The sequence below is a fragment of the Aphis gossypii genome, unplaced genomic scaffold (assembly GCF_020184175.1).
Source record: "Aphis gossypii isolate Hap1 unplaced genomic scaffold, ASM2018417v2 Contig00662, whole genome shotgun sequence".
Taxonomy (NCBI): domain Eukaryota; kingdom Metazoa; phylum Arthropoda; class Insecta; order Hemiptera; family Aphididae; genus Aphis; species Aphis gossypii.
Window position 1 is genome coordinate 37,834 of NW_026083215.1, and position 25,581 is coordinate 63,414.

At 28.5% G+C, this 25,581-nt stretch overlaps 1 protein-coding gene and 1 pseudogene across 1 annotated transcript; both read right to left on the reverse strand.

Annotated features, from left to right (window-relative positions):
• Positions 1–12,596: 12,596 nt before the first annotated feature.
• LOC126554960 (uncharacterized) lies at positions 12,597–13,593 on the reverse strand (annotated as a pseudogene).
• An 11,017-nt stretch (positions 13,594–24,610) lies between these two features.
• Positions 24,611–25,290, reverse strand: LOC126554959 (uncharacterized). The gene has a single exon (XM_050209944.1). The coding sequence runs from the start codon at positions 25,229–25,231 to the stop codon at positions 24,611–24,613; it is 621 nt and encodes a 206-aa protein (XP_050065901.1). The 5' UTR covers positions 25,232–25,290.
• Positions 25,291–25,581: the final 291 nt, after the last annotated feature.

Genomic DNA, 25,581 nt, shown 5'->3' on the forward strand with positions numbered 1-25,581 from the left:
GGAAATATTTATTGAATTTTAAAAACATAATTATTTAATAAAAACTAATTTATTTATTTATTTATTTAATATTTAAAGTACATCGACAATATAAATATATAATTATATACAATAACATATAATATTAATTTATTGAGCAGTTTATACAAAACATTAAGTCCACTGTTTTTAATAAATGTTTCCTTACCGTCGGTACACAACCACGTAATAGAAACTTCTCTTTTAAATCTCCCAATAGATAAATCTGTTTGTAATGAAATATCAAGATTGGTAAATAATGGATTTTCAAATGTAAAAATTGCTGAGTCAATGTTGAAAGATTTTGTTGAACGTTCTCATTTAAAACCATCAATTTTGTCACGAGCATTTTACCCAGATGAACGAACAATAAGAAATTTTATTATAAAATTCACATACCAAAAGCAAAATTGATCAAAATGCTCTTCAAATTAAAATTGAACAATGGAAAATATCTGAACCAAAAGATAATTTTTATTTTCGACCATTTAGTGAAGAGGATGGAATTATAAAACAATTACTTTTTTGTCAACAAACAGAATGGCAAAGACACTTACTTAATCGATATGGTAATGTATGTTTTCTTGACGCAACATACAAAACTACAAAATATGCACTTCCATTATTCCTCCTTGTTGTAAAAACCAACGTTAACTATTCTGTTGTTGCTTCATTTTTTGTCCAATGTGAAGATTGAAAATCTATTGAAGAAGGTTTAACAATAATTAAATCATGGGATACAATGTGGTCTCCTCAATATTTTGTGACAGATTACTGCGAAGCAGAATATAATGCAATTACCAGTATTTTCAATTGCCCAATTTACATATGTGATTTCCATCGAGAACAGGCATGGTTAAGATGGACTAATAAACAGGGAAATCTGAATATTAAAGAAAATCGAGATGAACTTCTGATACTCTGGAGGAACATTGCCAACAGTAGAAATAACTTTGAATTTATTCATCAAGTTGAGAAGATGAAGTTAACTGATGCATGGCTGAAAAATCCTAAGGCACAAGATTATTTTATTAAAACATGGCTTACAGTGGAAGAAAAATGGACAAGTAAGTTTTTTAAATTAGAATTTGATATAAAAATTGGTACAAACAATGGAGTTGAATCTCAAAATAAAGTATTAAAACATTTTTATTTGAAGTTTTCTAGTGATAAATCACTGGCCGTACATCATTTGCGCATCGTCTGTTTACCTGTACTAAAATATCGTACATCATTTGCGCATCAACGCTAATTATCGTTTGCGCATTGCCCGTTTTACCTGCACCAAATTATCATACATCAAATGCGCATCAACATATGCTGAACAATATTGATAAAATTTTGATATATTCATAAATCATATTATATAATAAATAAATCCAAATAATTAAAATAAATTGAATTAATAAAAAAAAAAATTAAATTAATATAAATATTTATGATAAAATAGTTTTTGATTTTAAATGTAATGATTTTTATAATATTATAAATCAATACTGGGTATATTATAATGTCCCATTATTTTAACAAAATGATACCTGTTTATTTCACCGGAAGTATACTTAAACCAATGTTTATTAATGTAGTCTAATTTTTGACGTTTTGGTGCCCGCTGTACATGATGAATACCTTTAGAAATATCTTTAGTTTTAACATAGGTCTCTGTCTGTATTTCTTTCAACGTTTCTATTACCTAAGTACATATTTAATAAAAATATATTAAATTAACTAAGTTAATAATTTATAAAAATGACTATTTCATACCTTCCATATTGAAGGATGAGTACTGTAAAATTGTGCATTATAATGAGAATGAAATGCCTCAGGTCCATTTGTAGTTTTAGGTAAATCCGATGGTTTTTCTGCCCACATCTCTGGAGGAAATAAACAATTTTCTTGAATATAATTGTCATATACATAATCGCTAAAATGCAATACGTCACTATTTGGTGCGATTTCGATTAATTCACAAAACACATCAGAAACTTCTTCAGGGGAAATGAAAGATAAACCAAAGAAATATTTAATCCATTTTCCGATTTCGGTATTGGCTTTATATTCATTTCTGAGGTAAGGGAAATCTTGGTTGAGCTTCCTATACCAAGCTTGCCCCAAATGAAATCTGCATCCGTATATATCGCATAGTGGAAAACAGTGTATAATTGCCAAATGTGCACTCCTTTAAAAATCTACTCTGATTGTTTTAGGGTTAAATATCAAATTCATCGATTTACACGTATTTTTTAAAGATTGCCACATTTCAATATAATCAGTTGTAGTTTTTCCGGTTAAAAAATAATAAACTAAGGGTAAATATAGACCGTTTTTATAAATATGAATAGTGTACAATTGATAAAAATATTTTGGACAATATCTAAAGGTCCCGTCTGCTGGAATGTGTTCGGAATTTTCACATAAAGTTTTCAAACTTGTTTCGCAAGTTAATAACACAATTTTATTGTTATTTATAAAAAGAAATTTTTATTTTTTGAAAGTTACAAGTGTTTCTTGGGAAGACATTAATTGTGAAATAGCTTCATCATAGGATTTCGGTAAAACTTCCCTACGTTTTCTATAAATAATTTGTCTATAATTGAAAATATCATTGATTATTAAATGATCAGCGTTAGATATTGCTTTCCTTATAATTTTCTTAGGTCTCATTGATATTTTTTCTGTAGCTTTTCTTTTTATAGTGTTTTTAATCTGAAAAAAAATTGTAAAAAAAAAGTTTTCACTATAGTATATACGTATCACGACTATACTGTATTGTAAAAATAAGTTAAATAGTCGTTATCTTTCTCGTGCTTTCTGGTCCTCTTTCCATACAGTACAATATAATATAATGTGTCCTAATCTTATAATATTTAATATAGTTTAATATATTTATTATATATATAACCTATCGGGTTTTCGCGAATGTGCTATCTTAATGTCATTTTTTTTTATAATATAATAACCGAAAGAATACTTACATACAAAATTATGTGATTATGTGATTAACAATATCTAAATACAATTTTAATAATTCCCTATTCTGAGTATAAGTGCACGTATATTAACTCTTGTTAGTTGTTGTTAAAGCGAATCAATTTAGCTTTTACAAAGTTATTTATAAAATAAATCTAAATTAATTTATGATTCTTAATTTGACTTACTTCGTGTTTTTCTATCTCCGAATCCGTTAATTTGAGATGCGTATGTTCTCCACGTATTTCTAACACCGTTCTTCGATGTTCATCAATTTTTATTGAGGCATAACAGTTTTTTTTTGGACACATAAATATAATTTCACAACTTTTTAATGTTTTTCGTTCCGTATAAAAATAATTTTGGAAAATGATGCCTGCTTTTCCACGATTTGAATTAACAAATTTTAATTGGCTCATTTTTAAATATAATAAAATCAGTCAAAACTTAAAGTCAAAATTAGGTAATACGTCTACGTCGTACGTCTCGACACTGTGTCGATATCTCGTTTGATGTACTTTGCGATAAAAATCGATTAGTCAACTGTACATCTTAGTTATGTTATTGCTAACTATAATGATAATCTTGACACAATGACACAATATTATCACAATACCTATTCTTTTTCTTTATCATAATATTATTATATATTTTAAAATAGAAATATATGTACAATATTTGAAAGTTGATGTATGAATTTTATGATCAAAGTTAAAAAACAACTAACCCTTTTGGGTATACACCTATTTTTTAAATTATATTGTTAAATAATATTGATGCGCAAATGATGTAAGGCCTTTTAAACGGTTGATGCGCAAATTATATATAACCCAAAATTCAAACGATGCGCAACTGTCTTACAAAAAAGGTCAAAATTAACAATAGCGATGCGCAAATGACAACCGGCGAAATCACTAAATAGCACAATAGAAAACATTATTGAACAATTTTTACCACAATCTTTATGTAAATATCAGGAGAAAAATTTTCATAATTATTATAAAAAAATATCAAATGTTATTCCAATTTTTCAAACATTTGTTAAACATATATATGACCGTTTTGTCATAGCTCAAAACATATACAATGAAAAAAGAATAAACAAACTTACATTATTAGAACATCAGTTTGAAGTACAGAGTGAAAATGGGTCCAATGTGTATGTAGTAGATTTTACTGTACCAAGTTGTACATGTTTAGATTTTGAAAAATATCATTTGCCATGCAAACATTTATGTGCAGTATTCATATATGTACCAGGTTATTCATTTAATGATTTGCCTGAAAAATTCAAAAATAATGTATATATATCTGCTGACCCTAGGTACTCAATAACCAGCCTACAGGAAGAAACAAGTACAATTGATTTAAATATGCAAAATACTACAACTGCTACTGCTACAAGATTAATATTAAAAGAAAAAAAAAGTATAAGTGCTGAAAACATAGAAAATAACATTAACCTACCAATACAAAGTAGAGAAATTCTGAAAAAAATTACAGACCTGACTTACTTAATAGACCAAAAAGAATATTCTGCAGAATGGTTAAAGCAATTGAAGGTTCTGAATAGTGTTTATGAAAAGATGAGTAGTATGTCAAATAAAGAAGATGGGCTAAACTTATTACCTTTGTAGTGATCGCTGTGCAGGACACTGCGACTTCGTACAAATTAATTATTTAAACGACGTAGCACGTTCTGTGGTTGAGCTTGAGTTGTTGTGAGAAAGGTAGGTGTTGAAAATTAAAACACTTGTTGTTTTAATTGAAATAAAGTAAATGTTTTATTAAGTTAAACAACATGAAACATTAAACAATAATATAAAACAAAAGTAAAATAGCTTGCTGCTATGTAAAAAATTACAAGTACTGGGAATGACCGTAAAGTCGCGGCGATGTGGCTGTGACAAAGTCCACGACGAGCAATAGTCTTACATTGGAGTTAACTACCTTCTAATTACTTCTAAATACTCTACTAGTATTTATATGAGTTCTCAATGACATACAGGGGACTAGTAGTCTATTTTAGAGTGATATGATGATTTACATAATCATCATTAAATAATTATATAACCATTATATAATGATATCATCATAATAATATCCTATAATTATATAATTATTACTCAATCGACAGAAAAACTATGTTTTTCTGATCTCTGGCCTGTTGCTTATAATGCAGGTGTATTAATACATACTTCCCATAATTTAATAATCTATCCCAATTAAATATAATGTGATCTAATATAGTATAACACCATGCAGGTGCATTGGGTTTACTACACCTTCTAAACGTAATTCATCAGCATTATTAGATTTGCCAAAAACAAAAAAACAAAAAAAGAACTAATTAATTAACATACTAATATACAAATTGACGAACATACTACTATGTATAGTAATTTGTTTACAAAATTGTGTTATACTTTTTTATTTAAAGTGAATTAGTGTGAATTTTTAATAAATAATATGTGAATACCTAATTAATTTTATGTGAATCTTATTAACATCAATGACATTGTGTACCACAATAGATCTCATTGCAACTACGACTTACATTGTATAAAGTTAAATATCGAATTAATTGGGTTTCAACCATCAAAATACTAATTGCCGCGCATATTTTAGATAACATATTTTTGCTTGATAAAATAAAAATGATAACGACTGCATAATGATAACAATATTATGGTGCCGTAATAGGTAGTATTTATAACGACCCGAAATCGATCACCCGTTATTGATAATAGAGTGAACTGAAACACGCTGCAGTGTCGCCAACCGGTACCGTCCAAAACACGAATATAATTTATAATATCAGATAATATGATTGATATGAGACGACGGGCAATACGTGCACTGTCATATATTATAATAAAGTCCGGCACACAGTAGTCGGATCAACCGGATAATATATTAGAATGGGCACTCACGCCACAAGACCGACACGCAATGCCAGGTAAACGATAGCCCCGAAGATTGCACAATCGATGCGAACGCTGGCAGACCACGCGAATAACGTGCCAATGAAGTGACAGACGACGATTCACTCATATACTAGCACCGAACACGTAAGGGCGTATGGTGATCGCAACGTAACGGGTCGGTAATTTTGCACGTGAAAAAAGACCGGTGGATATATTATATCCGCTCGAACTGAGGCAAAGCGGCCTGAATGTCGAAAATGAGACGAGAGTAACTTATAGACTGTAGATATCGGATGTTTTTTGCAAAGGTCAAAGCCATATCGGCGATTACGACGACGACAGTGACGAAGGTCACCGAAGCTTATTATAAACTAATGGACCTTTGACCCGGCTCATCTTCGGCGCGAAAATGTGTGGCGTTAAGGTATGCAGTTCAAACAGATTTATTCTTATCAATTAATATTTTATCACAATAATTACACTTAACTCTAATATTTTTCTTATAACTAATTAATTTACAATTATAGCAAAGACAAAACTGACCATGAATTGCGGGCGTATTACATATTAGTTTTTTGAAACAATCTTTGGAACACTATTAATATATTTGATGATTGAATTAGAGTCACCATCTGTACGTTTTTGCCGGATAATATTTCTTAAAGATTTCATTTGTGTTTGTTGATATTTGGTTAGGTCAGAATTTATCCAGACGTTCTTCCATTTTTCAAGTGAGCGGAGGTCGGATTTACTTCTTAATAATAATCTAAGCTCATTAGAATCGTTACATTTTAGAAGTAAAGGCCACCTACCAGAGCGAGCATTACCAATGCGTTTGGCTTGGATAATATTAAGATCAAGCGCAAGATGAGATAGAAGCTTTTTTGCAACTGATAAAGAGGTATTATCTGATTCATATGACAACTCTAAAATATTAAATACCATAATATTTTTACTTTTTACTAACTTATATTGTGTTTCGTTTATTAATATTACTCGAGAATTCGAGTACTGTGATTTTGCTTTGCAGGCTACTTATTCCGTTTTTTAAAGTTGCATTTTCTTCTTTCAAATTACTTATAGCCAACAATATGCCATCGAGTGAATTATTAATAGGTAGTATTAATTTTACTTTCATAACTAATTAATTTATCATTAATTGATTTGTACTTGTTATTTTGAGATTCTTCCATTGTTTTCAATTTCTTCATAATATCAGCTAAAGTAATGGTATTATTAACTTGCAAACTCAGTTGAATAGAAGTTTTTTTAGTTGGTGTATCGACTTTCGTATTATTCGGCATTATAAAATTATTATTTAACTATACTAATACACAATAACTGATAAAACACGTAAGGCGGCACACGCGAGGGACGTGTTATCTTATCGACGGTTAAAACTGATATTAATAATAAAGATAATGATAATAATATTGCTGATATAATAAATGTGCTTAGTAAAGGAAATACAAGAACTTTATATGGGGCAAATACGGTCACCTACAACCACTTACAAATATGCGTATCCTATAGCAACGGCTTATATACGTTTCCCATAAGGAAAATGTTATGGTTGTAGGGATATGACGGGATGGATCGGAATAGTCTCACCTAATGTTCCGTATGGCAATGATGTAATATTCGCTGCCAGAACAGTATGGTGAAACGGGAAAAGATTCGAAATTAAAGCACGGTGTAGTTTCACTTTCTGTTCCGTATTGCAACGACTTAAAATTCGTTGCCAGAAAGTACGGTGAAACGGGAAAAGCGCGAAAATAAAAACGTAGTGAACGGTACGAAATAGCTGGGGATACGTGAAAATTTAACTAGCGTATTTTAACGCCTCTTCAGCTGTTACCGGTAGTGAAAATACTGGTGACCTCACCATGTCGCTAGCTCTAGTCTAAGAAGGCTGTGGTACCGACGTTGGATTTCTGGCCCCTATTTTGTGGCGTTTGGTAGGTGTTTTCGGCGGTAGCCGTCCGAAATCGTGTATTCCCACGTCGCCAAAACCTAATTTGTCGAATCCCAATTTCCCGACACCCTAGTTCGCCGACATCCTAGTTCGCTAACTATTTATTTACATGTTCACAATTTGCCGACTCCCAATTCGCCGACTTATTAAAAAATAAAAGTAAATACAAATGTATCATGTATAAATGGTTATCGTTATTAACACATTAAGTCAGTAGATACATTATTTAATTATTATATATAAAATAAAAGTAAATATAAATTGTTCGTGTATAAACGGTCAGTACAGTCTATTCCACGAGAGAATAATCACTTTTCGCGCAGCGCGACTGACGGCTTTAGAGCCGCCGGACCTCAATTTCCTTCTCCGAGCGGTCTCACCCGGGACCGAACATTTCCGATTCATGACGAAAGTTCACGCCGACGCGACGCGCACGCCACTACACGGTGCACCATTAAACCAGTCGCCAGTCGCCCGACGGCGCAACTACACAATAGGTGTACTTTACAACTTTATTTATTTAATATAAATTGATTCGTAATCCTGACATTATTCTTAACGAAGTTCATTTGTTTAATACATAACCAGCACGATATTATGTAGGTAAATAAAACCTCCAGGAAATATACCTTTTTAACGGGAATTTTTATTCTTATATAAAACATTAGTTGGGGTTAACAAAATGATAACATGCATTTTAATCATGTTATTACATAAATAACACATTAGTTATTACTATTATATTTAAAATAGAAGTCAAAGTAATATACACATTATTATACAAGTATACAAAATAACATAATTATGTATACAATTTTACATATTTTATATACAACAAAAAAAGATAAATTATACATATTGTGGTATACCGGTATTTCAGTATACGCGGTATAACCAACTAGGTAAGTTTTATCCCCGTATGCTCTAGTTAATGACACTCTCTAAAATGAATTAGAATGGCACTGTTAACTAGGGAGGTACGATGGGTTTGCGGTAAATCAACTATGCCTTACCCTCGTACTCTTTAGTTAATGACACTCTCTAAAATGAATTAGAATGGCACTGTTAACTAACGAGGTACGATGGTGTGCGCTTGTCGATTCTTCGCTCCTTTATAGTGGAAACGACTCGAAGATTACCTATACCCGTGGTACGTATATCTCGGCGCTGTTTCCTATATAAAGGTAGGAACGCAAGGAAGACTTAAATGATATCCAACTCGGGTTGTCCTGGTCGGAAACACTTTTTATTAAACTCAAAAACATAAAATAAACAATCAAAAATTCTATTAATTTAGTCCGTACTATAACCGCCGTTTCACACGTGCGATCGTCGTACCTACACTCTCGCCGACTCACTCAGCGACAGCGGGACTCCCCCTGCCCGTGCGTACGGCGGTCTTATATACGAAATTTTTCTTGTCGCCTCAGCACATTTTGCTTCACCGGCCTCTCCCGTGTTTTATTTAAAAATATTTTTCTTTATACATATTAAGTAATAATTTGGACGACTGTCTACAATATACGACAATATAATACTAAAACATATATACAAGGTTACATATTATTTTATATATAATATTATACAGTCGAGTCGCGATAACTCGAAAAACTTGACAACTCCAATTGCGTTTTATCCCCCTTCAACTTCGAGTTATCGCGACTCGACTGTATACAATTAGGTAAATATCAATAAATATACAAATAATTTATTCACTATCTGATAAATATCTGAAGTCACCATCATCATCATTATCATCATCGTCATCCGAGTCGTCTGAGTCGCTGTTGCCTATGGTCAGAACGCATGGCTGGCTTTCTGCAGTCACGGAATCGTCAATTATGTTGTCCAAGTTCCAGGCTTTTTCCTCTTCTTGCATAACGTGACTGATGAAATTTTTCCACATATCAGGATTGACTTTTTCCACACCCTCATTCATTAACTTTTTGAAGTCCTGTAGTTTGAATGTCTTATTGTTGTCCCTGACATATTTTTTTTATTTTATTTTTTTATTATTTTTTTTTTTCGGTCATTTTGGCTTTATAAGCATTGATAATCATCAATTTTTGACGAGAAGAAACAAACTAAGAAAAATAAGTCAGATAAAAATATTTAAAAAAACACCTTTTCATTTTAAAGCAATTACAATTATAATCAGTCTTGTTCAAGTATTTGAAAACTTTTATTTAAATACTATTTCTTATTTATTCGATTTTTAGATTCTGAACCAAGTGATCTCTGAGATCGATTGATTTCTGTAACAACTATTGTAAAAAACTTGTGGAAAACCTTGTATAAAATTTTAAATTTTTAGCTATTTATACAAAATTATTTAAACATTTTTAACTACAAAATAGTTGTTAAATATTTGTAATTTTGACGAATTGTGTCTATGTATTTTGATAATTTTCGAATCACTCATAAATTAGCTTATGTAAAAACTTTCACTTAATTTTCAAGTATTTTTCTCAGTTAAAACAATTTTATCGACGATTATACATAAAATTTCAAATACCAATTAACAGCTGAAAATTAACTAAAATTTTTTTTAAATTATTTAATAATTTTGAAAAAAAAATTATATGAAGAAAACATCACTTAAAAATAACTGGGGGAAGTTTCAATTGTCTACGACTTATAATTTTTGAATACAAATAAATATCAAAAATTCGTTTGAGTCTAAATCTTTATTGTACGTGATTTCGAAAAAGTTTAAATTTCAAACTCTCATAAAATTGTTTGGTTTTAGTCCGGTAGAGTTTTAATGGATGGTATTAAATTTGAATTCAATGATATATTATCATTGTATAAGAAAAACGATTCTGAGCGAAGACGGTCAGTCAGCCTATGATATATTTATTTAACTAAGTATATTTGATGATATTATTGTGATTTATATTATATAACCTAATTACGTGGAACCTTGTTTTAAATTTTTAATCCTTAGCTATAAAAATTGAACATTTTTTAAATTTTTAACTACAAAATAATCTGTAAATAATCAATTGATAAATTTAGTCTAAATTTAAACTTTAAATGATTATAAAAAAAATTGTGCCTATGTATTTTAAATATTTTTCAACTGCTATTGTAACAATATATCAGGAGCCTTGTATCAAATGTTCATGCATTTTTATCCTACAGATAAATTTTAATTGACATTTATAGAAACAAAAAATAAAAAAAAATCGAAAATTGCTTATGTCCGCAAATAGCTCAAAACAAATCAAAATATTTTGAAAATTTTATCTTATATCGAAAATGCTCATTTAAACAACCAGTAAAAATTTCATGTATCTACGGCAATTCACTTTAAAGTTACATCCAACACCAAATTTGATTTTGTCGAAAAACCGATTTTGCGTAAAAATTCCCGTTTTTCCTTAATTTTTAAGTTGTTGAAAACTATTAACACAAAAAATTAAAAATTAAGGAAATAAACACACATCATTGTCAATCAATACATTCATGACTCTGTTATGAATCTAAAAAGTACCTACATTAAAGTATTTTAAATACCTACTTTTGAATGACAGTACCTACTATAATACGTATTCCAAATACAAATGATATCAAGTACCTATATAACCAAACACTGCATGAAATTTTGTATTTGAATAATTATTTTTCTTTTTATTCTCTTTTTTGTTAAAAAATTGTTGAACAACGATGTTTACTGGTGTTTTAACAATTTTTTTTTAAACATTATAAATGAACCTGTTCAATTAATTGAACGATGTACGAACGAACAAATTACCATATTGCTAACTCGGTATAATGACAAATGTCTACAATGTACATTATTCAAATAAAATGAAAAAGCGATTTTTTAAAAATAAAATCAGTATGTAAACAAATGAATATTATGCAGTGTATATTACATTTAAAAAGTATTCTAAACAAAACTGATTATAATAATGAATTCAGATTTAAAGAAATATTATTTAAAATATTTATATTTAAAGATTGATTTACCATTGCTCTTTGATTTGGTTTTGATGGAGATGGAGTGCCGTCGGGTAACTGGTCCATAATTTTAAAATGTTTTAAACAAATTGCTTAATAAAATCGAATATTAATGAAAAAATAACGATCATGTGTATACGGACAACGGGCAAGTGAACTCTCTTAGCGTGGGTATAGATCGCAAATGAACATAGGCATACGTTGTGTGTTAAGGTTATGTATCCGTATTATGGAATAAAAAATAAACATCTGCCAGCCCTTACCAAACCCACCCTGGCTGCCCCCAGTGGTTCCTAATATACAAATACACAATAGATAACGCAGACGAACGAGACACGTCTGGCCTTTTAGGAATTATACATTCCACAGGTGGCATTCCATGTGCAGTGTTCTGCCCGACCGTATGACGTGCGACGTTCACGTTAGCCGGAAACCAGCGGTCGTCGACGACGTGAGCCGAGAGACAGGGCGCCGTCGTTGCCGTGCGAACGCGGTCTGAGGGTGGAGCATGCGCGAACGCCGACGAAAACTGGTCGGCGGACTGATTATTCTCTCGTGGAATAGACTGTAGATAAAAGTAAGTATAAATTATTGTTCATATATAAATGGTCAGTAGATATATTATATAAAAATAAAAGTAATTATAAATAATATTCATGTATAAAATATGTTCAGTAGATATGTTAATTAAATCGTTTTCAGTTACTTTCATTAACTGGTGCTTCAGCATGAATAATTGATCAATACTCATCTATTTCATCGATAGGCACCAGAGCTAAGGCACATATTCTCCAAACAGTTTTTTTCACTTCATCATTATGTGTATAATCGTGCACTAAACCAACTTTTTGTACTTGACGCCATATAGATTGCCCAAAATGAAAAAGGCATCCTTTTATTTCTATGTTATACCCAAATGAATCTCGTATAGCAACAATCATTCCTATTTCAAAATCAATTTGAAATGTTTTGGGCTTGAAAGCCAAATCATTTCTCAAAGTAGCTTCTTTAATTATATTGAACATTCTCGTATAGGTATTAGTGCTTTTATTCGGTAAAAAAGTATAAACCTAGATATATAACTATAAATATAAAAAACATTGTAATTTAAATATAATAATTAAAATTAAATACTAATAATAAAAATAAAATCTTTAAAAAATAACCTATGAAATAAATATAATAAAAAAATGTGCTACATCTTTTAAATGATAACATACTAACCATTGGCACCATAACACCCATTACAAAACAGTGTAATGTATATATTTGCATAAATAATTTAGGGGCAGATTTAAATATACCATCCATGAAAACAATTTCACTGCTACAAAGTCGTTTTAAAAATCCTTCTGTTCCAAATATAATTATTTTATCATCATTTCCTTCTGAATCTAAATAATGTATATACATAATATACATACCAGCAAGAGGAATAGGTATATTTAAATTTTAAAATAATGTAAAATAATTAGGTACCTAATAAAAAATCTCACCCATCGTTGTAGAACGACAGTCACCTCCAATCGTTAAATCGCATAATTTCGACGGTAAAGGGGGAATCATTTTCGTTTTTTTTCTGTAACCGGAACTTTTTATGCTAGTAAGTACTGGAATAGCATCTACAATTTCAGAGTTTGTAGCATCTTGTATTCCTGAAGTAATTACAGATCTCCTTATTTCTTTAAATGCTTTAAGTACTGGTTTTGTTGGATTATTTGAAATTTCCTCTTTCATTAATTATATTTAAAAAAAAACACCTATAATTTATAAAATATGCATCTTTTTTAATTTTTTTTTTTTTTAATAAATACAAATATTACTTACTTTCAGTTTATTTCTAAAACCACGATTCGCTAACTCGACTCAATGTGTTGGGTGATCGTGTTTTTCGGCAATACAACATCGGTATTGTTTTTTAAAACAGCACGACCGCCGCAATTTTGAATACATTTATAATATTCAGTTGTGTCCCGTATTCTATCAATGCGATGAATAAAATTATCAACCACTAGTAAATCTCGTTCTTTTTCAGATTTGATTTTATACCATTCCATTTTTAATTAAATGTTTAATAAGAATAAAGCACTTTTCAATACAGTTATCCTAAAGTTCGATGTAAAGACGGCTGCATTGAACTAAATTCATCGATCTATACTGCATGCGGATTTTATATTTTTATGTGTGGAAAAACATTTTAACATTGAACTTATATCGATAATATACCATATTATCGCTACCTATCTTATCCGTTTTTGATAAAATCATTGTCAACTGTCGGCGAATCGGGAAAATTAAAACTTTATTAATAATTTGTCGGAGAACCGAGACGTCGGCAAACTAGACTGTCGGCGAAAAGGGAATATTTTAAAAATATTATAAAACTGGTAAATTTGTAGGCAAACTGAGTTGTCAGCGAATTGGGATTCGGCAAAGTGGGTATAAACCTCCGAAATGACAATATATGATTTTGATATGATTGGTCCCCTTAAATTTGAATTATTATATACTACATATTTTTTACTTATTAAGTATAAAAATCTACTTTTTAATATTAAATGGACAAGTTTTCAGAAAATTATGAAACATATATGAATTCTTAGTCTGATATCTCAAAGGTGTCCGAATTAGAATTCTATAAAGAAGGGTATTCAATTATGTTGAAAGCATATGAAGCCAATATGCAAGTAAGTAATTTAATTAAATTAATTAATGAATACTATTACAATAATCGTTTGGCTGGCAGTGCCACAAATGCAATATCAAAAGTATCATGTAATGATTGTTCTATGTTTATGTGCAACACCACAGAAACTAAAAATTCTCCAGAAAAATACAAGTTTTACACAAAATCATTGAATAAAAGAGGATAGAAAGAACCATGCATCAATACAGTACTTTTAATATTTAATTGTGAATTAGTGTATAGCAAATATCAAACCCACTTTTTACACAACTCAAATTTTAATATCGTAGATGAAATAAATAATAACATCAAAATTAAATTTCATCAAAATTATATCTATATTAACATATTTTAATACATAGTTTATTAATTCTAGTTAATGTTTTTTTTCATCTTTTAGTAAAATTTAATATAATATGTTCTACATTTTTAAAATTGTTACAATTTGCAGACACAGAATTATTTAAATTTTGATCAGTTTTTTCAATCATACATTTATAATTTCCTGTATTTGATACACTTTTTAGTGAAATTATACACTTGCATATAAATCATATAATACATTTTTGATGCACAAATAAGTTCATATTCTACAATAATTGTTTCATAAAAACCAGGCTCATCATGAATTTCTAATTTCTATTAATATTATTATGAGTCACTACAAAATTTTACCATCATTTTAAGTCCAGGTCTATGGAAAATGTATTTCTAACTTGATGATACAGTTAAACTAAAATTTTCGTTATGCAGTTATGCAAAATATGAGTAATGATTAATATATTCAAGAAATTAAAAACAATTCTCCAATAACCCCAGATCTAAAACAATAATAAAATTTAAAAGTGGCCCTAATAATATTAATACAAATTAGAAATTCATGAAGTTCCCAGTTTTTAGGAAAAAATTATTTGTGCATCAAAAACGTATTATATGCTAGTATGTAATTATTTACTAAAAAATGTTATTTCTTGAATTTCTTACTTTAATAGAAACTATTTCTAATATTTAACAATAAATAGGCTACAACACCATCATTTACTAAAAGGCAGGTACAAGCTGAGGGCAAAGAGGGCAATGCAACAGTTGCTGATAGACAATCTTTTTTTTTTTACTTAATAAATATCATTGCCTCCCTCATTTCTCTAATCTGTATCTACCTTTACAAAATGTCTAATATCAGTATTTGGCATATTGCTATGTAAAACAATACAATTTAAAATTAAAATACAATATGTTCTTTTACTACTTTATATTAAAATTAATTATACATCATAAAAAAAAATACTTAGTAGCAATCTAAATATAATAATTTATCATAGATCTTAGATCCCAAAAGATTTTTTTTAAATTATTTATTTGATTTATACTAGAATATTTACTTGTTTTATTTTACAATACCTAAATTTCTATTTTTACTAATCAATGCACCAGCAAGCTATAATATTTCAGAATTATCTTTTAGGATTAAAATTTAAATGATTGATGTTGTAACCTTATTTAAATTTAAGTATGGAATGTCATACAAATTACAATACATTTTTTTTCATTTACAATTTTTAGTTTTATATACATATAAAATGGTTGGTAATATTTTCTTCTAGAGTGTTTGGAATGTTGGTTGGATTCAATTGTTTACACTTCTTTCAAATTTAGTTGATAAGGTATCTAAAAAAATACAATAAAAACCTAATTACTTGAATAATATTTCACTTAAAATATGTAGGTACTAAGTATACAAACCATATTTTTTATTTTGTCGTATATTGAAATATTAAAATCCAATATAGAAACCAATATTTTTATTTTTATTGTTTCCAGTTGTAATTGGAATTTTGTTTTAATATGTATCAATCAAATCATCTGGTTATTTTTTGTGAATACAGAAAATCTTAGAATATCATTATTAAGAATTTTAGTATGCTATAGATTTTCTAAAATGGCATTGACTATAGAGCAACTATCAATGTTAAAGTCCTACTGGATTGTATTATCAAAATGTTAACCATATTGACTGGAATAATTAACAAGTCAGTAATCCATATAAATTGCAACAAAAATTGTATAGAGCTGATGTATTAACTGAAATCAAAATGTTTATAAATAATTATAATAAGAATTATTTATAATAGTTTTTACATATAACAATATGGTGACCAGAAGTACTTTTTTTTCATAGGACAGTACTCTTTTTTGATGCAAGTCCTAGTGTCATTAAAAGTAGTGTTAAGTATAAGAAATTGTAATATTTTTTTGAAAATATTATAAGTTACTACACGTTTATGATTTTTTAAGATTTAGTATTAATTTATATTTTATGGTTCAAACTAATGCAATCTAATTGGTTGTTAGCATAAAGTCGCGGCAACGAAAAATGAGCGCCAAGTCCGTCATGCGCCAAGCGGCAGTTTATTAGTAGTGACTAGTGGTTATCAATCTTTGAACAAAAAGCCCGCACAACAGCTGCACTATGTTGGGAATCATTGGCCGTATGAGTGAGTAAAAACAATGGGTCGCGGTATCAACGCTCATTTTTCGTTGCCGCGACTATTTAATTTAATTTGTTAATGTTTCCTATATTTTAACAAAGTTTTGTATTAATTTATTCAAATTTTCCACTTGGTATTTTACCTTAAAAAAAATAACTAAAATATTTATAGGTACTTTAGTTTAAGTTTACTTAAATTTCATAGAATTGTTATCATAAAGACCCACATCTAACGAGTTGACATTATAATTTTAAATAATTAGTTTTTAAGTACCTACCTAGGTAATAATAATAATTAAAAAAAAAACTATTATTCGCGAACATTCGTAAAGCCTGTATATAATAATACTTTTAATGTACCTACGTAATACGTACGTTCCCAACAATATAACTACAAAATAAGTAATACTTACCAATATTTAATAGGACTTTCAAAGTATCAAATTCACACGCGTAATCTCAATTTAAATAGATACTTCTATGTTTAAATAAATTAATAAACAAAATAAAATATACCTAATATAAACAACACATTATGACATATTATTATAATATAAATAATATTAATATGTAGATGTCTGCAAATATCTAGATAAGGGTCCTGTTATTGAAAATATATTCATATATAGATGTGCGATTAAGATAGTTCCATACTTTAATAATGGAGTTAATAAGTTATTTGATTTTGATCGAATATCAGGTTTAAACGACTCATTTTTGGAAATTTTAGAAAGTGCAATGATTAAATCTGGATACATGACATCATTAAATTTACCAAAACTTCCAAAAATTATTTTTACAGCTGTTTGTTTAGCAGTCCACCAACTGTCTGAAATAGATTGCAACCGTTTATGACGTATTTTTTCATGTTCATTTTCGCTAATATCTCTCCATATAATCATTCGTTGATATGTTTCTTTGAAAAACACTGAACATGCATTGATCAAAGAAAAGAAATTAGCCACACGAACTGGATTTTTAGTGGCATCGGTAATTACTAAATTTAATACGTGGCTGAAACACCATACATGTATCTGTTCAGGAGCGACTTTGCTCAACCATGCAGTAAAGCCATTGTAAACACTTTGCATATAAATATTGATTTTCATAAACTAAAAAATATTCATACTTCAAATGATTACATTTGTTTTAAAAAAAAATTAATTTTTAACTGTTTAAAATTCTGTCATGACTTTAATGTGAAATAAATATTTTGTTAGGTAAATAATAAATATTCATTGGAGAAAAAATAATATGATTCTATTGTCTATACTATTATTTACTGCTATAAAATAATATATTATACTAACCGTTTTTTTCTTTCTAAGTGCCATTCTTCGCATTGATGTTGCCGTTTAGTTCGTTTTTCTAATGATTGTACTTGACTTATTGATAATTATAATTTTTCTAAAAATTTGGTCTGTAAATTAGTGTACTCAGCATCAGTGATATTTTCTAATGGATCAATTTTCTCTAAAACAGCACCGTAGTTTTGATCAGGTCCTGCAGATGCTTTAATTTTTGATCGAACTATCAAGCTGACAAAAGAGACGACGTCGTCTTTTTTGGCATAGTGATGACTCGTGTTTTTTAACATATCGTTTTGTAAATAAACCCGGACTCTTTGTTGTAATATGTTTATTAAATAATGATAAACGGCTCATACCAGATTTGTAAGCCGTAACAGCAACATTACACCTTAACTCATAAGATCCTTTTTTTGAAAAGTTAATTCGCTTACCACCAACAAATTTTGCTAAAATAGAATTATACGATTCTGCCGCGTTGTTGTTATAATTATACATTAGGCTTTCAGTGTGGTATATAAACATATTTTTTATTTTCGTTTGTAATAAGTCGGTTTTTTCTTATTAATTATTTCCTTTTATTACAATTTTCTTTTACATACATAAATAATAAATATTATAAGATATTTTGGTTCATTCGAACTCACAATAAATATGATACAATTTTACAAACATATGATACGAATGCGACTCACGGATACTTTATTCACCGGAACCGAGAAGTACTAGCACTCACACAGCGGCGTTAGTGCATATAGTTAAGCGCTAGATTGCTAGAACATATACAACTGTGTAATATGTTGTTATAATGTTTTAATTAAATATAATTTATTTGCAAATGCTTACCCGACACTAACTATAGCATATCAATACATTTTAACTCTCCCTGTTACTCAAGTTGCTTGTGAAAGGTCATTCTCAACATTGAAGTATTTAAAAAACAGGCTGAGAAATTCAATGACCAATGAACATCTTGAATATTTTATGTTAATGACCATTGAAAATAAAATTCTCATGAAAATAGATAATAATATTTATCATAAATGCAGTTGGTGAGAAATTTAAGCTATTATCTAAATTATTATTATAAGTTTAAAAATCATTTTTATTATATTGTTTATAATTTTTGTATTTATTTATTACTGATTACCTTATACCTACTAGTCCTACTATACCTAAACTATTAAAACAATATATAATTATTAATTATTAATACCTATTTCGTTGGTTTCAACTATTGAACTATACCTACTATTTTATTTTTCAGACTTCCAGGTATTAGTGGTATATTAATCAAAGATGGGCTAGTTAATAAAAATAATTAACTGTGGCTACCTAGTAAGTTAAGCCATAAATTGCGCTAGTATTTTTATTTGTACTAACATTTTTCAAGACGCTTAGCCCTGTATAAACATTAAACATACAATTATTATTTTAGTACCTACATACTACATTGTTACTAGAAACTTATAAGCTACATCTATGCATAAAAAATTAAAATTAACTTAACTGTACAAATACAATAATGATAGTTAACTATTAGAAGCTAAGTTAAAACATTACAAAATTTAACTGAATAAGTTAATAAGTTAAAAACATAAATAACTAACTAGTTAAGATAAAAGTTAAAAAAAAATTAACTTTAACAAGTTAATGTTCACCATTGTATTATTAATATAATATGCGTTAGAACTGTTAGAAGACAGAAGTTTAAAGAAATAACAAAATAGTGATTGAAATACTTTTATAATACTGAAAGCAGTAATAAAATTAGATGTACTTATTTAATAATTTTGAAACATGTAGGTGTAGTAAAATAAAATAAGGAAAACAAAGCTACCTAATGGGGGACCATTTGTAATAGATTAAAATAAGTAAAATATCGGCACGGTATAGGGGGGTGATAGTAAATTGGTGATTGGTAAAATAAATAGGTCATATGGGTAATAAATTATTAAATGATGGTAATTGGATGCCTTGTCTACATTACTTTATTTTGCTACGATATGTTATTATATCGATGTAAAACTATATAGATTGAAATTCCACTTACCTAGTTTATGGATAGTTGTATTATTTTGGATTGTATAGATATCTCGGTGTCATGAGTTGATGAACATTATTAATTACAATCTTATTACTCTTTACACAAACGATGGAATATTGGACTCGAGTTATAATTTATAATGATAGATGCTTGACATAAATAGGAAGAAGTTGAATAAAGACTAAAATTTGGATATAGGATTTAAGATGAATATTATTGGATGTTAAGCAGTGTAAATGATTATGTAAACAATTTAGGTTTTAAACAATAAAGAAAATATACCAATATAGGTTTGTACTCAGAGAATGGTGAACCAAAGTAACGTTAAGAAGTTTCTCGAAAATATATATGGAATTTGTTTGTGAAAATCGATCTTGTCCAATCCTCCTGGTATCTTCAGTATTGGGATGCACTACTACTACGCTCTTGTACAATGCCAGGATGCTGTGTGAGTGTTATGGTTTTTATACACTTTTCCCACTACATTAGGTCATCTGGTGAGGTCAGGTCGCTTATGTGACCCGCGTGTTTATTGCGTAATTTTGGTATATAGTTTTAAATTTGATTGTTGTATAATTGTTTTCTTATAATATAATGATCTTGGTATTTATTTTAATTTGATCAATCGCTATTTCTTCATCTTTTAATAATTGTAGTATTAATTTTAATTTGTTTATTGTAATTCCATTGTTTTGTTATAATTGGATGACATTAGATAATACTCATATTAATTTATCCAATTGCTATGTTATCATTTAATGATATTGACATTTATACTTAATTTGGTTACTTGCATTTGGTTCCACATTGTCTAAGTACGCCTATAATTGGAAATCTACTTTATACATTTATTAGAATATAACACTGTGATAGTTATATATTACATAGGTAAATAGAAAAACCAAATTCGAGCGTAGCGAGAAAAAAAATTTGGTGGGTGGCCTGGATAAATTTTAAACTCCCGGCCTGAATAATTAGCGATATTAACGATGGTAGATACATCGCATTTATACTGCAACCTTCTTTTATTTTTTCTTGACTTTTTTTAAAAATATCCTCAGCCAATTTTTGAAAAGGATTTTTTTTGTTATTGAGACCATCCATTTGTGATGTATATTCTTCCTCTAGAAAATCTCGAGAATGATCCTCCGATTCAATATTAGCCATTATGTTAGGGTATTGTTGTTCTATGTTTACAAATCCAGAGGATGTCATTTGTATTAAATTATTTTTATGACGTAATATGACGTTCACAAGTTATGTTTAAACCTGTGTTTATATTAGTCCCGTCTGTTTAATTTGAAAAAAACAATAAATAAAGATAAGATTATTGAATACATTTCTGGTAGTGATTGGGTATTTATTATTAAACCTATAGTACGCAGTGTTACTTCTTTAATTCGTCTAGGTATGGTCTTCAATGGAATCCATCTACTAACTAATTTCATAAAATGATCTATATCTATCCGAACAAAACAATTTGGTAGCCAATGTGAGCCAGAAGATTGTTTTCCTAATGTTAGTTCAGCTCAAACCAACAAGTATTGATGTAGAGAGGAATATTGAGTGAACACTTGAACTATTGCTGATAGCAATGCCATAGATTGGTCGCATACTGCTTCTTTAGGAAGAGGATCGTCATTACTTACCCATTTTGCCAACCAATTAAATATAGTAAGTGTGTTATGTCGTTCGCTTATCATATTTGAAACTGGGAAACTTTGTTTTTTTGTTTCATCATACACCGAAGCTTCATATAGGTACATAGTTTTAGTTTTATGAATGCCTAAATTTTGAAAAATTTTTACTACTGAACCAGTAGCGTCAATAATAATTTTTGGATGTGAGGAATTTTTACAGTAGCTTCTATATACGTGGATCTGTACTGGAGAATGGTAGTGAAGAAAAAAAGGGTCAAATCCCATATCATGCAATATGTCCTTAAATTCATTTTCTGTTTTCATAATTGCTAGTGAAGTTAATACATCTTTGTGTCTATTTTTATTAGATAAATAACGCCACTTTAATGTATGTAGAGACATTTCCTGATGGTATTATTGCTGGTTCAGGATCACCTGTACATTTAAACAAACTATATCATTACCCAGATATGTAATGAGCTAGACACTATAATAGTAAAAAGTGTTTGGGAAGATTGCATTTATACACTTTTCCTGTGTTCCCATATATGTATTGTTATATAAATATAGATGATGTTTATTATACCTAATAGTTATTAGTATTATTTATAAGTATATTTATTAGTTATTTATTAGAATTTATTATATAGAATAAACTAACCAGTTTTCATAAGTCGTACACTTTCCATTTCTCTAAATGTTTCATTGGCTTTGCCATCATTTATATTCTTTAGAGCAATATTTTTAACAAGTCCAATCATTCGTCTTTTTTTTAATTTGTTGTGTAATTTTTCATAGTTACCAATATATATACAGTCCATTAGTACTCTGTAAATTCGGAAAAAAAATAGAACATAGATACTATATTTTCTTAAATAATACAGTTATAATTTATCAGATTTTGAATAAAAAAATTACCTGAAGTTGCTTACTGGCTTTTGAGATATTATTCCTTCAAAATTTGAATCACATATTTTACATTTTACAATTAATTTTATATAAAAATTGTCATTATCTATTACAGAAGCTCTTTGAAACGAAATGCAACAAGGCAAAATAGTATGGATCCAAAAATGCTCTGCCATTATTGGTGTCCAGCAACCTTTGGGGAGGACGTAATAAGATCTGGCACTCCTTAAAGGCCGACTGGGGTCAGTTATATTGTATTTTACTTCTTCAGGTTGTATTTGCTTCCATTCCTCAATAGAAAATTGAAAACAAATTTAAATATAATAGTTTAAAATATACTTTATTGATCCCAAAAATTTACCTAAATATATAATATAGGTATAAATATTCTTAAATTTGAAGGCATACATAAAATGTATGAAGTTACATTTTAGATTCTGAACGGAGTGATGAGTGTATTGATTTTACAATGATGTATGTTTTTTTTTGTTTTTGTGTCTGTGTATAGCATAACTAGTCAAAATAATGCTTCAATTTCAAACTTCGGGGGTGGTTTCCGATGGAAAAGTGAATTATTTGGAGATATTTGGTGCATTATACAGGTAAAAAGTAAACATTTTCAACAGTTTTCAAAAAAATCGAGAAAAACAAAAAAAAAAAAATGACGGAAAAACGGGAATTTTTACGCAAAACCAGTTTTCGACCAAATCGATTTTTTTATATGGTTGTAGTTCAAAAACTAATCACTGTAAATACTTGAAATTTTCACCAAATGTTTATTTTAGTGTTGTAAAAAATTTTTATGCAAATTTTTTTTGAAGTGAAAAAAAATTTTGGATGACCAAAAAAACTTGAAAATTTAATACAAGGTTCCTTATGAGTTTTTCTTATTGTAGCTAACAAAAATTGAAAATCGTTAGTCACAGTTTTTTTTATAAGCGTTTATAGTTCAAATTTTTACGAAATCAGTCGAAAACGCGAAAATTTGCAAATAATTTTAAAGTTGAAAAATCATAAAATGTTTTGTGTTTATAACTGAGGATTAAAAATACAACACTTAGTTTACAATAGAGTTTTCTTCAAGTATCTATAGAGAAAACTCGAAGCATCATTTTAGGAAAAATTTTAAGTGCGTTTGAATTTTAAATTTTTACGAAATCGCGTAACGATAACGATTTATCCTCAAACGATTTTAAATATTTGTTATTATTCAAAAAGTATAAGTCGTAGATACTTGAAAATTGTACTAGTTATTTAGATTAGTATTTTCTTTACATGATTTAATTTTCAAAATATTTTGAGTTTTTTTGAGCTATTTATAGACAACTGAAATTTTTAATTTTTCTGATAAATTATTTTTGAAGTGTCTAGCCGTTTTGGCGCCAACTAACTTAATATAATTTGTATCAAAATTGTACCTAAAAAATTATTACAAGATTAAGTAAAAATATAAATATATAGTAAAAAATTAAAACATAGTGAATAGTTAATTATAAAATTTTACTTAAAACATTATTATAAGATAATATAGTTAAAATATAAATATAAATATATAGTAAAATTTAAATAGTTAATTAAAAAATTATTACATTAAAAATAGTTACCCTAATGAAACATTGTTTGCAATGCCTCTTAAAAATAATAAAATTCTATTTTTATTATAATTAGACATTAATTTTAAAATTCTTTTATCATTGTCAATGTATTTTTTTTTTTTTTTGGTGGACTTCCACCAGTAACTAATTGTTCATAAAAAACGTCTCTTCCTGTTTGGATTTTTTTAAGGCAATTTATAAATGACCATATTGTTGGATTAGTAACCCCCATTTGAATATTTAAACGCCTATTAGCAGCTTCAGCGTGATTATTTGTGCGGTTTTGGTTTGTTAACACCCTTTGATATAAATTCAATATTTCTGGAGGAAATTGTGGTGATCGACGACCTACTTTTCTTCGATTTTTTCTTCCTATAAAGTATTCTTCGAACCATTCAAGTAACGGAAAAATGTCGTCAGATAAATCAACAGCAAGCAAATCTGTTGCCACGTCCATATGTTCAATTGGTACAAATGCTAATGAAATTATCATTTTTACCATCACAGAAAAATTAGCATCATTGTCATAATTTGATATCATTCCTATGTCTCCCATTTTTTTCCGAAAATTTTTGGTTAAATGATAATAACATCCATGTACGTTTACTTGAGGAAACGCTTCTTTAATTGCACTAATTGCAGCAATTTCAAAATCAATAGAAATTGAATCTGGTAATAATCTAGGATTTAGATCGATCAACATTGTAAATAATTTGCGATAAGTTTCACCTTTTTTATTTGGTAATAGTGCGTATATTATTGGATGAATACCGCCTACGTTTTCTTCCAAAATAATGTATACTTACGAAAATAATGAAGCACGGGTCAAAACTAAATATTCACTACCTAAATGCACAGAAACTTTTTAAAAAAAAAAGTTCGAAATTTTGTAAAAAACTTATAGTAATGGGTCAATAAATGATATATGTACCACAATTTTAGTAAAATTGAATTTACTTACAAAGTTATTTAAGTTTTAGTGGTGGTTACATACACTAACCACCATGCATACATAAACAACATATTTTTTTTTTTATAACTCAAACTTCTTTA

What these genes read in the sequence shown, in the direction of transcription:
- LOC126554959 (XM_050209944.1), bottom strand. Translation starts at nt 25,231, where the DNA reads ATGTTGATCGATCTAAATCCTAGATTATTACCAGATTCAATTTCTATT.